This window comes from Alligator sinensis, unplaced genomic scaffold, assembly GCF_000455745.1.
Source record: "Alligator sinensis unplaced genomic scaffold, ASM45574v1 scaffold366_1, whole genome shotgun sequence".
NCBI classification, from domain to species: domain Eukaryota; kingdom Metazoa; phylum Chordata; order Crocodylia; family Alligatoridae; genus Alligator; species Alligator sinensis.
The window spans coordinates 1,578,860-1,591,881 of NW_005841851.1; the positions used below are offsets into that span (position 1 = coordinate 1,578,860).

General features: G+C 53.0%; 1 protein-coding gene across 1 annotated transcript in view; it reads left to right on the top strand.

Annotated features, from left to right (window-relative positions):
* Positions 1-2,918: 2,918 nt before the first annotated feature.
* DISP3 (dispatched RND transporter family member 3) overlaps positions 2,919-13,022 on the top strand; it is a 30,270-nt gene continuing 20,166 nt past the window's right edge. The window contains exons 1-2 of the mRNA XM_014523011.2: positions 2,919-3,433; positions 4,587-4,713. Coding sequence (XP_014378497.2) covers positions 4,690-4,713 — 24 coding nt within the window. The 5' untranslated portion in view covers positions 2,919-3,433; positions 4,587-4,689. The remainder of the gene's footprint in view (positions 3,434-4,586; positions 4,714-13,022) is intronic.

Sequence of the window (13,022 nt, forward strand, 5' to 3'; positions counted from 1 at the left end):
GCAAGCTGGGGAGCCAGGCATATAGCTGGGTTTAGGGTGAGATCCAGCTCCCAGAGCCCTTTGTTCCCATGTAGGATTCTTTTTTTTCCTGGGAGAAGAGGAGCGAGGCTGGGATGTTTTCCCTGCCATCTGCCTCAAGACATCAGGCTTGCAAGCTGGCGCCGATCGTGCCTTCCCTTTGCCAAGCCTTGTTACCAGAGAATGCTCCTGTCGAACCAAAGCAGCGCCTGTTACACACACACTGGCAGAGGTGGAGGGGGCAGTACCTGCAGGAGGCAAAAGACTCGCACTGGCAGGCATCTGGTTTTCAGGCTGCTGATAATGCCGAATCTGTTTTGAGATGGGGGAGAGGCGGAAGTGAGGCTCATCTGCGCACAGACCGGGCTCCAGGCTATTATTGCACCTGAGGCCTGAGTCTGATCTCGCCCACTCCATCATAAATCCAGATGACAGCAGCAGAGTCCCTTTGGAGCTGCACCAGGATGGATCAGTGCAGGATCTGGCCCTCAGGATCCTTGGACAGGAGAGACTGTGCAGCAGATTTCAGTGAAGGCGGCCTGAGCTTGCCAGCCTCGTTCTTCCTAGTCTGCATTAAGAAGCAGTTGCTAGCTAGTAGGAGAGTCCTCCTTTATTTATGCTGAGTTTGAATGGAGGCCAGGGCTCTGAGAGCTCTTGAGTTGTAATCCAAGCTCTGCAGCCTGTCTGACCTTGGGCAAGTCACTACCCACCTTCCTGGGGCATGTTTCCTTCTTCACAAACAGGGATAATGGCTCTTTCCTGACTGGAGAATTCATTAGTTAAATGACTCGTGAAATGCTTCATATTATCAAGCAGAGAAAGTGACTGGGATCTGCATCATACCCCAGGTGTGCAGAATATCTGCCCTGTCCCAATGAAGACCAGCATCTGCCTCCCTGGGTGCTCCCTGGAGCAGGGAGGAGGGCACCTACTGGAGTGGACAGGCCTCTGTTCCTGCTACTTAATGGGTTAGTATATTAGGGACTGATTTGGACTGTTGCTTTCATCTGGTGAATGAACACTCTATGCTACCTCTGGCTGCAAGGTAGATATCTGTTTACACAGGTAGGATGTGGTGCAGGGACTGAGATAGATCTGCATGGCTGTCTCTGCCAGTGCCTGGCAGTGTTTCCAGCTGTAATGCTACACATGCTGCAGCCCATGAGTGGCGGCTGCTGCCTGGTGTCTGGCTGCATTGTGCCCATCCAACGGACTCTTCCTACCTGCTCTGTTTTCTCCTCCCTCCTGCCGCATGGAAAGCTTTATGGATGCTGCGGGCCAGATTGAATGCCGGTACAAGTAGGTGCAGCTCCATTGACTTTAATAGTGTCGCACCTGCTCATGCCCACAGCAAACTCAATAAATAATAATAACATATTGCCCTGCCACCATGCATACCATCCAAGGATTGTTCGGCCCCATATGCTGTTTGTTTCGCCACCTGCAAGGGTATATGTCGGGGTCAGAGGAGCACAGGGCTGGGAGAGGTGTCCTGAGCTATGGAGCCCACTGCCTGCACTTGCCCCCCAGAACGTACTTGCAGGGACCTCGGATTTGCACAGTGACGGTCAAGAAGGCACTCAGAGTCTGGGCACTGCAAAGCTTTGCTGGGTACTAATTGCTGTTTTGTGCTCTGCTGTGCCTGGGCTTTGAAAGAAGGATGTGCCTAGTGATGACCACAGAGGATGTGGAGTTGGGGACCCTGTGTTGAAGTGGGTGATCTGGGGCAGATCTCCTGGACTGTTGTATTAGAAATGACTGTCGGTTTTGATTGCCTCTGTTTCCGGGGACTTCATCTGGGCTCCATTAGCTGGAGCGATGGGACCCTTGCTTTGGAAAATCAGGTGCAAGGGGCCTAGACTGGATACCCCAAAATGGAGGCACCTACAACTGTGGGGCTGCTTGATTATTGTTGTTTTAATAATACCTGTGTCTCGTCTCACTCCCATGGAAGCTGATGGGCGTTTGGGCTCTTTTTCTGAAGGAGCAGAAATGTCTCTGGCCTGCTGGTTAATTCATTGCTAAGCTGGGGTATAGCATAACCTACCCTGCCAGGGGCATGGGAATGCGGTCCGTGTTTGCAAGGGACTGGGCTGCCTCTCTTCAAAGCTGCTGGATTTAGCAATGCAAAGCATCCTTTGCTCCCAGATGGACTGGCTGTGTGCTGCGGGTTTTTTCTTGGCTGTGTCTCTGGCCCAGCATTGTGAGGGGACCCTTTTCTATGTGCACTGACAGAGCTGGTGCTGAAAAGATCTTGGTTGTCCCTCTTTTTGCAGCTGTGGTTTCCTGTGCTATTAGCTTCCCTGTGCATCATCTTGTCCACCTTTTCTAAGTAGCTGCATCCCTTCCTGGGAAGAAGGAATGGCAAAGTCTTCCTAGAGCCAGCTGGGAGAAGTGTGTTTTAAAAGCATATGAGATGAAACAAAAAGCAAGTCTCACTCCACACCAACCCAGACTCTGTCTCTTGCAATTCCTTTCTTTCCCCTCCCAGGCCCTGCCTGCTTTCTCCCCACCTAACAGCTTGTGCCAGGCTTAATTTCCAAGCCAATTTTGATGGCTGAGTTGAAATGGAGAGGTGGGCAGGCCCGCAAGAGCATGAAAGTCACTCGATTAAAACAGTGGGCTCCATTTAAACAGCAGGCAGAGAGTCTGGACAATCCAGACAGTAGCTCATTTCAGAAGCCAAATCTGTTTTGCCAGAGAGCTCACGCTGTTGCTCAAAACGAGCAAAAAACGGCTCTTTCCAGTCGGTGCCGGCTGCCCAGATCTCCCTAGTACACGGTGGGCAAAATGCGGCCTGGGGGCCAGATGCGGCCTGCCAGGCCATTCTGTCCGGCCCACGGGACCCCTAAAAATTTATAAAATTAATATTTATCTGCCCCTGGCTGCCTGTCACGTGGCCCTCGATGGCTTGCTGAAACTCGGTAAGCGGCCCTCTGCCCAAAATAATTGCCTGCCCCTGCCCTAGTACCAGGGCTTGGGAAGAGATCAGTCCCAGGGTCCTTTAAAACCACTGGGCTCTTCAGTGGCTTGTTCTGTTGCAAACTTCCCAGTTGCGTAGGGTTTCAGACAGGCTTTTAACAGACGTTTCCCGGAGTTACTTTTGCAATTGAAGTCTCCCTGGAGCCAGGAATTCTTGTTTAGATTCATGATTTAAGCGTGCCAATGAATCTAAATTTCTAAGAGCTGCTCCCTTCCTTTCCCTTGCCTGTCCTTCCATTGCTCTGTATTGAGTCACATGTAGCATCCTGAAAGAGGCAGTAATTGAGCAACTGAGCTGTGATCTTCGGGGCTGCTCTCTTTTTTTTTTTTTTTTGTCATCAGTGTCAGCACACTCGGGCGTAGAGCACGATAAGAACTCCACAGCCCCGCACGTGGCAGTAAAGCACCAGCTGGGAGCAGGTTGCACAAGTAGGTAAGTGTTTTATCCCCCGAGGAACTTTTTAAACTGTAGATAAGAAGTTCCCTTCTTGTAAACCTGATGTTGCTACACAGAACAGAATCCGCTGCGGAAGTTACCGTTTCATAATTGGGGAGTTCGCAGAGCAGCTTTGCCTGTAACTGGTGCAATAGAAGTGTTGGACCCTTTTCCAGATCCAAGGGATGCAGAACTGAGCCACGGGCAGGGTCCGTGGAGTAAGTTCCATTGAGGTGGCCTTTCACTTGCAGAGCCCTCTTGTTTGGCCTGTAGTTTATCGCTTGGTAGGAGGTGGGGGTGCAGTGATGTGGTTGTGCCACACTTTGATTTTTTTGCATCACCTAAACTGGCAGTGGCATTTGTATTCGGGTAGCAGCGAGGGAATCACTTGGCTCATTATCATTTCCCCGATTCCTGCTAATCTCTCTTTCCTCCACAGGTGTTAATGACCCTCTCTTTCTTAATGGTCTTGACATTCCACTATTCAGTCTATCCTTTCTTCTGCAATTTTGTTATTTGTTAGCCATTCTTGGCAATCTGTTTTCTGTTTCACTGCCCTGCAGAATGTTTTTAGCTCTAGCTCAAAACCTTAACTTGGCTGTGGTAATAGTAAACTCAGGTGTAGAAATGGCTGAAAGATGAAGTATTGGAGGCACTATCAAGACACTGGAGAGGACTAGATTTTTGGTTTACAAATCTGATGTAACTATGACTGCAAGATTAATGAAACAATATCTTTGGACTGTTTTTGCCTGATACATCGTGTGCATTTAAACTTAATATAAAAATCAAACAAAGCAGTGCACATTTCAATAAATTTAAATTTGTTTTTGCTTTGATCTTAAGCTGAATAATATAGCACTAGGCCCCTAGCATTTCAGTAAAGCTTCTAGTTTCTGTTTAACTGGAGAAAAATGTGTTGTTACATGTGATGATACATGACTACCTGCACTTCCATTTTTCAGTATCCTAGATCTGTCTATGGTAGAAGGAGAATAGTTTTCTGGCCCAAAGCCTTGGCACGTGTTCATTACAGTGAGGGGGTTCACCAGGATGACTCTGATTCCAGACGTGGTATCCTCTTCCACAGACCGTGGATCAAACCCCCATCCAGGCATGTTTTCTCTTAGCTCCATTTCTCTGTCATTAGGGGCTGGCTCCAGCGATTCTGTTGCCTTGGACAAACAAATGGGGACCTGTTGCCAGAGAAGCTGGGCACCCGCAGCACCGGCTGCCAACAGGAGCCACTGGGGATGATCAGTCCCTCTGAAAATCAGGTTGTGCTGTTTAGCCTGTTGTGCCCTGTGTGCAGCAGGATCCACACTGCTCATAGATCTGCACAGCTCCCTGCCGTCTGGGTAGGGGCACTGTGCTGCTACACCCTGCTGCCTTGGCTGTGCTCTGCAGAACTGAGAAGAAAGGGTGGAGAAAAGAAACGGGAGTGCACACTTAGTAGCAGCACTGACAGGGTAGGGGCTCTGCTGGACAGAAGTTGCTTCTCCTGCCTCCTGGACCCGGCTGTTGTCACCCTACAGCTTCCACGCTCCCTAGACCTTTCCCCCTAGCACCAGCCTCTCTCTCCAGGGCTCCTACCCAGGCCAGTGGTGGTGCTCCTCTTTGCAGTGTCCCCCCTCTGCTGTGGGAAGGATCCTGGGCACCAAATGAGGTTTCCAAGCCTCTGAAGCCTACTTGCTCATTCCAGCTGCCTGCTCCTCCTCCAGCTGGCTGCGTGGCCATGCTCGTTGAGCTGTGGTAACATTTATTGTGAGTTTCTGCATGGCTGGCAGCAGGTGTTAAGCCCTTGCTGTGGCTAGGAAGCTGCATGGGCACCAAGGGCCCCTATCCCTTCCCTCCTTTCCTAGGAAGTTCTCCCTGAGTTATGGAAAGCCTTGTCCTCTCCCGGGTAGCCCCACTCCCAGCTTGCTGCCTGCACATTGCCAGGCGGTGGGGAGGGCTGGCGAGGGAGCTGTGCCTGCTGCGCCCGTGCCTCGTAGGTGCCCAGAACCCAGTTCCAGGCTGCTGCAGGGGCTCCTGCTGAGGCGAACCCAGGCTTTGGCCCAGTGCTTCCCCACCCAGATGCAGTGAGGCATTGCTGGGGACCAGATCCTGCCCTTCATGCTAAAACCATGAGCTGCTGCCACTCGGGCTCAGGGGGCAGCTCTGTCAATTGGTGGCTGGGGTATAGTCTTGTCCTACTTGGATCAGGTGTTAGATTGGAGCTACAGGGGGGTATGCTGGGTTACACTGGGATATAAGAGAATCACTGGGCCCTTTTGAGTGGCTGCATCTCGAATGAGGGACCCTGGTGTGTGCGAGACATGTCCCTGCAACCTGGACTTCCTTCGCAAGCCCCTAAGACTGAGGAGACCCTGGTGGGCTCTCGGGCCACATGCTGGAGTGGGTCCTAGGGTCTGTTGGGCTGAAAAGGCCGGGCAGAGGGGCTGCATTATCTACAGCCCTTTTCCAAGTTAGTTCCCATAGGCAAGTGGTTCTAGGGAGGGGAGTCTTGGTTTAACCCCTGAGCTACTGTGGACTGAGCAGGCTTGTCGGGGGGGGGGGGCTTGTGCAGAGCTGCCTCTGGGGTTGGCATTGCTTCCCCTAGCAAGGAGCAGGTGCCTTGGGAGCCAGGTCAGAGCTCTGCTCACTACCAGGAAGCAGCAGAGCCTGGAGAGGCTCCTGTGGCCGCTGTGACGCAGACTGGGGAGCTGGCACACGCAGGCTGGAATACCAAATGCGTCACAAGGGCTGACGACAAAGCACCGCCTTTTCAGGTGGAGGGAGGCACAAAGGTGGGTGGGGATTATCGTTGAAGAAGCAGGCAAGTGTTTGGGACATGCTGTTTTATTCAGGGGCTCATCCCTTTGCTTTGGGAGCCTCTGTCCATTCTAGGTGTGATAATGCGAGGTTTCTGCATACAGCAGCCATGAGACTTCAGTGATGCACAAAGGCTTAGCGGTGAACATAGGAGCTCGGGGTACGCACTGAAGCGCTGCCATCTGTATGCAGTTAACGAGCTCATTCTCCCAGGCCCACAGCAGGCGGGCTTTGTAGCACCTTTGAAATCTGTCAGGGCACCTGAAGGCAGGCACCGGAGCTGGGAGCTGGCGCTCCACTTTGTAACATCAAGGTGCCAGGGCTTAGACAGGATCTCTGCACCTTCTGAGCAGAGCTAGGCAGGCAGTTCAGGAAGCGTGTCGGCACTGGCTTTCTCCGTGCTGGAGCACAGGACCCTGCAAGTGCCACATGCTCGAGTGACGGCGGGACCTCATCAATAGATGAGTCTGGCCTTGCAATCAGTACTGTGGAAAGGCCCAGAGGGTGCCTCAGAGATTAACTCTAGGGCCACATTTGAACGCCCTCATTGCTAGCAGTAGTAACGTAGAGAGACTGATTTTTATCAAGTGACTTAATTATGCTCTGAAATTATGCTAATAGCAAGCACTGCTGAGGCCTTGGAAGTGCTCCTTCTGGGCAGAACTGCGGGACACCCTCGCTCACTGATGTCACTCCTGTTGGCCTCATGGTAATGCCCAGAGATTGCCCTTGTCCTAGCTGCTGGGTAGACCCATCTGCACACAGGGCTGAAATGGACCCGGGTCCTGTGCATGAGCCCCTGGGCTGCAGTAGTATGAGTAGGGCTGAGCACTGCTTTCTCTAGCTTGGCCACATACTAACTGCTTGGGGTGATATTTCCCATGCTGGTCTCTACCACAGCCTGAGCGGATTTTCCCAGCTAAACTTTAGCCAGAACCATTTAGCCATTTCCAATGATGAGACCTGGGAGAAATTTCTGTGCCTCAGTTGTCTGTCTGTGAAATGGGCATAATGTCCTTCCCTCACCTCCAAGAGATGTGGTTGTGTAAGTGAATTCAATGCTATTAGTAAAGCGTTCTGAGGCTCTGCTGAGGCACGGCAAGGTGAAGCCCACGAGGAGATCTGGAATTCCATCCTTAGGGGGGGTTTGAACAGTGTCCAGCTAAGGAGGCATGGAGCCGCAGGCTGAGAAAATGAGGATAACGGCATCCTGAAGATCTGTGCTCTGAGTGAGTACCATCCCTTCTGTGCATTCAACTTGGCACAGGCCTTTAGGTAAACCACCTGTCAAGAAGATGGCTGAATGAAGGTTGTGCTGTCCATCTGCCATCTGGCATTTCCTCCCTTTTGGAGGGCTTGTCCTTGCAGCTTTAATTGTTGCCTTATAGATTTTTTTTTCCTATACGTAGTTATGAGGCGGCCTAATTGCCACAGGGCCGGCAGTGGTAGGTGGATGCAGAGTACCACTGACGTTGTCAGATCAAAGGGTAGCAACCATCTTGCTTGACTCGTGAAGCCAGGGCCTTGTCTCCCTGGCCCATTTCTAGTGGCTCTGATCTTAACCAGGTGCAAATGCTCCCATGAGGAGTGTGAGATGTGCTGGTCGGGAGGAAGGCGAGATGGAACAGCCATTGATTGGATAGAGAAGGGCTTAATTAGGACAGCACTTGTACCTGATACTGCACAGAGGCTGGGCGTTTAACCAGCTTTCCCTGTTTGTTCACTTCCTATTCTGGTCTCATTCCTCCCTTGGTCAATTAGAACTGCAGAGGATTCTGACTTAAGAACAAGAAGAAGAAGAAAAACCTGATGGAAATTGTCTGCCTTCTCTCCCAGTAAAAACGTGTTCATATTGGCATACTGCAGTCTTGAGAGCAGTGCACGGCCGGGGCATCTTGATGTCTTGATCTGCAAAGTGCCTGGGGGCTGGCGGTGCATCTGCTCCTCTTTCAAAGGATCCGAAGCAAGCAGGGAGGGACAGCAAAGGGCCAAGAATGGAAACTGAGTGTGCCACGCTGCTGAGATGTGCCCTACATACGGTGGCCATCATAGAGGACATTCCGGTTTTCTGCTACTCCGTCCTCTATTGATACAAAACTCGACGCCTTTATGTCCTCTAGTTTTCTCTTCAAGAGAAAAATAGAGGACATAAAGGTGTCCAGTTTCGTATCATAGAAGACAGTCTGGTTATCCTCTACTGATGGCTACCCTACAGCAGGGGAAGAGGACTGGTATGCATTGGTGTGTTAGGGAGGGGGTGGCCTGCTAGCTCTGTTTCAGGAGGAAGGAGACCTGGGCCTTGGCTTGCAAGGCACTTATGTACCTACCATCAAGCAGGCATGCAGACCATCACATCAGTGTCCTGCTGGGTCAGGTCTCTGGGTCCTCTTCCCAGCTGAGACCCAGCCAGCAGGGCCCTCAGGAGGTTGGATCTAACCCACCCTCCTGCTCCAGGCAGGATCAGTCCCATCTGAACCAGCTCAGACAGATGTTTGTCTGATTTGTCCTTGAGACCTTCTAGTGATGGAGCGTCCACATCCTCACCCTAACACGTGGCATAAGCAGGGGAATGGGGCATTGGTATGGGGAGCTGACGGGAAGGTGTCAGGTTAAATGGAGACGCAATGCAGCCTGATGGCTTCGCACTGGGCTGGGGTTGGGGCTGGGTCAGTGCCCAGGTGCTTAGGTGCCCCGGTAAGTCACCTAAGCACTTGGCTCTGTTTCCTGAGCTCCATTTCCTCTACTGGGACATGGGATAGCCATGCTCTGAGATCTGTGGATGAAACATGCTGGGTAGGGGTTGCCTGGCACTACCCACTGGAGACCTGGGCTGTGCATATGGATTACTGGTACTATTGCACCTCTTCCTGAGCTGCAGGACAGCCATGGGGCCCAGTTCTGTTATACTGGGGCCCTTCAAGTGGAGAACCAGTGAACCCCTCTCTCAAGCTCTGCGGCGTGGCTCATGCAGTGCAGGGTGGACTTGAGCCCCGGGACCGTGGCTGCATTTCGTCCATGCCCTCTGCAATGGGGGCCGCCCTGTCTAGTCCACTCTGCAAGGTGGCTGCTCGTGAGCTGCAGGCTGCTAGAAAGGGTTTGTGAGCTGTGTGCAAGGAAGCAAAAAAACCTCTCTCTCTCTCTCTGTCTCTGTCTTTTCTCCCTCTCTCATAGAGACTTTATTTACCTGACGAGGAGGCCAAGAGCTGCCTTCAGCATAGACCCTGCGAGTTTCAGGAATACAAATGGGGCTGTGGAAGGCTTTGCTGTGCTCGGAGCCCTGCCTGGGGGAGCAGCCAATGTGCAGTTTAATTATTTTGTCGATAGGAATCTTGCCTATGACAGGATTTGTTGCTCCCTCCTCCTTCAAGCCTTTCTCTTTTTTCCCGGCTGCTTTTTCCCCATGCCGGCACACGAGCCTCCCTTTTTCTTGCAAGAGGAACAACTAGGTAATTGAAATGGAACACTGGCAAGGAGGTTTTAATCTGAAAGTCGGCATTAATTAGTCAGGTCGGGTGTAATTAGCTTCTGTGCCTGTCACCATTGCTCTCTGACTCGGCAGTGACTGGCTTTGTATTCCTGGGTGTAGCAGGGGTCGAGCGTTCCCGGTCATGTGGGCATCGTGCAGGGCTTTGCTGGGCCTGGATGTGAATGTTCAATGGCACCATCCGATCCTGAGGGTGCAGACTAAGAGGAGGGGGGGTCTGCCCAGGCTGCAGGATTTGGTGTTGTCTCTTCTTTCCCGTCGGGTGTTGAGCCCACTTCAAGTGCTGGAGAAATAATTACTCCTGCTGTGGTGCTTCCCAGCTCCGCAGTGTCTTAAACATTTAATTAATCCATTATTCCAATCAGGCTGGTAAATTGCAACAAGACATCAGAGAAGCCATGGTCGGACTGCTGGCACGAGGCATGGCGGGGGCAGGGTTGGAGGATGTGGAGGCTGGGACACGCCTGCCCCTGTCCCTTGGCTGTCACTTGTACCCATGCAGGGGGGCTGTGGGCTCTGGGGGGGCTTCACCCCTGCTCTGCCCAATGTGATGTGTATTCTTGGCTCCTCCTGCCTCAGTGCCCCTTTGTCTGCAAAGCTCCAGAGCCAGTCCCGCAGGCAGGGACTTCTGGGCTGCCCTGGGCCTCTTCTGAGCCTGTTGGGATGGCCTGTCCCTTCAGTGTCACAGCCTTTCCCAGCCCCCACTTGCAGCTGTTCCTTGGGGCTCTGCTTGACTCCCAGGGGGAGAGCACGAGGTCTTGATTTGCTTGAATCTGGACCCCTCTCTCTCTACCCCGCACAGCTTGAGCTCTGCCTGCACTCCCTGCTGAGTCAGCAACACAGCTGGCGCTCTCTGCTATTTCCCCTGACCTCTAGTGACATTTGGCTGGCTGGCTGGCAAAGCCTGGTGGCATGAGTTTGAGTGGGGGACAGGGTGGGCGAATCTGGCTAATCCTGGTTGGGGTACGGAAAGCTAGATCTGTGTCGGTGGCTGTCCCCAGGCAGCTGCTCTCCAGGTGTGCACAGACACAGCTTCCTCTCTGCCCCCTGGGTAAGGTGGGGGAACCTGGGGACGGGACACTCGTGACCTGCACCCCTGTGCTGGCTAGGGGGAGGGCTGACATGGGCATGGGCAGCCTTCTCCGCATGTAGCTTGGTGCTGGGGAGTCTTGGCAGCCGTGGGGGGGTCAGGAAGGTGGCTTGCCAAGCCAGAAGCCATGCTCATGGCTGGGCTGGCAGCCAGGGTAGAGTGGCATTAGCCAGCTGCGTGACAACACAACTCCACTCAGTGCAGAGGGATCCAGTGAGACCTCTTCCTTCCCCTGCACTGCTCGGGTGCTAGATCCATGCCCGCAGCACATACAGATGCTGGGGCTTGCTTACACAGCTTGTGCTGGTGGGAGCTAGGTAGGACTGTGCAGGAGGAAGCGAATGGTGATGGAGAAGCACAGCAAATTTCCAGACACTTGGCAAGCAGGTTTGCACCCTGGGCTGCCAGCTTTGGGGGGCAGCTTCCCCAGTGGCCACAGAGGGGGAGGCCAAGTCAGTGGCAGGCTGAGGGACAAGGGCTGTCCTTGAAGGTTTCTCCCTGCTGCAGATGGAAGGAGCATTTGACCGCACAACTGCTCATGCCTGTTCTCACAGGTGCCAGCTGGGAACCAGGGTGCCCTCGTGCTGCAAGCCGCAGTGGCAGACCCATTCATTTTCAGGGAATGCACACACGTGTTCTCTCTCCCCCGAGCTACACAGGCAGGACGAATCAGGGCATGGCAATGATAACCAAGGGGCTGCTATCTGGCAGAGAGGCTGCTGGGGATGCCAAAGGACACTTGAGCTCCTTGCTTGCTGCCAACCTGACTAGGCTGTTCCAGAGCCTGAGGGGCTTGCAGTCCTTTGTGGCCAAGCCTGCTGGGCACTGTCCCAGTGCAGCTCGCCCCTCAGGGGGACCATCCCAGTCTGGTTCTAGTGCATCTCTCATGTGCTTTCTCCCAAGACATGGGTTATTGTGCATCTCTCCTCCCCCAGCCAGACCAGGGTTGATCTTCCAGCAGGATCTTGGCTCTGAGCCACCAACCCTTCAGGGTACAGGAGGAAGAGGCCTGCGGGCTCAGCTTGGGATGGGGAAGGGACAGTGTTGGAAAGCCCAGTGCTATCACTACCTCCCCTGGTTTTGCCTCCAACCCCAGCCCCAACCAGGTTGTGCTCTGAGCACTGCCAACACATCCCAGCTCTAGCATGAGCCTCCCCAGACACCTGCCCTTTGCTCTCCCAAATCCCACCCTCCCTCCTGCACGCAGCAGGTGGTTGGGCTGACTCCATTTCCTTCCACATTGGTGAGTGTAATCCTGGAGCAGTGACTCCACCAGCTTTAGCGGAGTTACCTGGGTTTATCCAGGGATAAGCAGACAGCTTCTGGACCTAGACCTCTGCCAAGAGGATGGAGTTATGAGACATCCTGAGAGCATAGCTTCTCCCTTCCCCATCCAAAGATGCTTCCCTCTTCTCCATGCTAGGGCTGAAGGGCTGGGGGGAATTCTGGAGATGACAGATTTCTGGACTTGCTTTTTTTTCTCTTCATCTCTGTTTCTCCCTTGTGCTTTCCTTTCTAGTCACGTCCAGGCTCTTCTGTTTCAGGATTACAATCTCTTCTCTCCTTCTCCGCAGCAGCTCAATAAATAGGGCATGATTATGGCTCTTCACCTTGCTTCCCCGATAAGAGTTTTAAAAATATTATATACATGTACTCAGCTGGGGCTGCTGCCAACTGTGGGGGAAATGGGGCTCATGGCAGCTTGAGCAGAACATCTGTGTCCTTTGCCTGCCAGCAGTAGTAAGCTGTTCTCTCTTAGGCCAGCTCTAGGGGGTTGTGACCCACCAGACTGGTATTTTGTTTGCAAGAGGGGGGTGCAGACAGCCCTGGGCTAGGAGCCTGGGTGGGGAGAACTGATCATATTGGGGGCTGAGCGAGCAGAGCGCATGTGACCAGGCTAATGCTCCACTGTGGCCTTGATACTGAAGGATTGCTGGTGCCACACACTGCCCTCCACAAAACTGGTAGGGGCAAGGCCTGCACAGGGGCAGGCAAGCCCAGCACTGCGGGGAGAGGGCAAGATGAATTTTGTGTGCTGGTGCAGAGGGCTTGGAAAAACCACCTGGTGCTGTGGCTCACCGGAGACTTTCTTTGGCCATCTGTGGTCAGGTGTTCCCATGTGTGTATTATAGATTTTGAAGCTTTTATTTCAAGTCACTGACCCTTCCTCCTGTTTACTTCTTGTAGTGTGAAAGAGT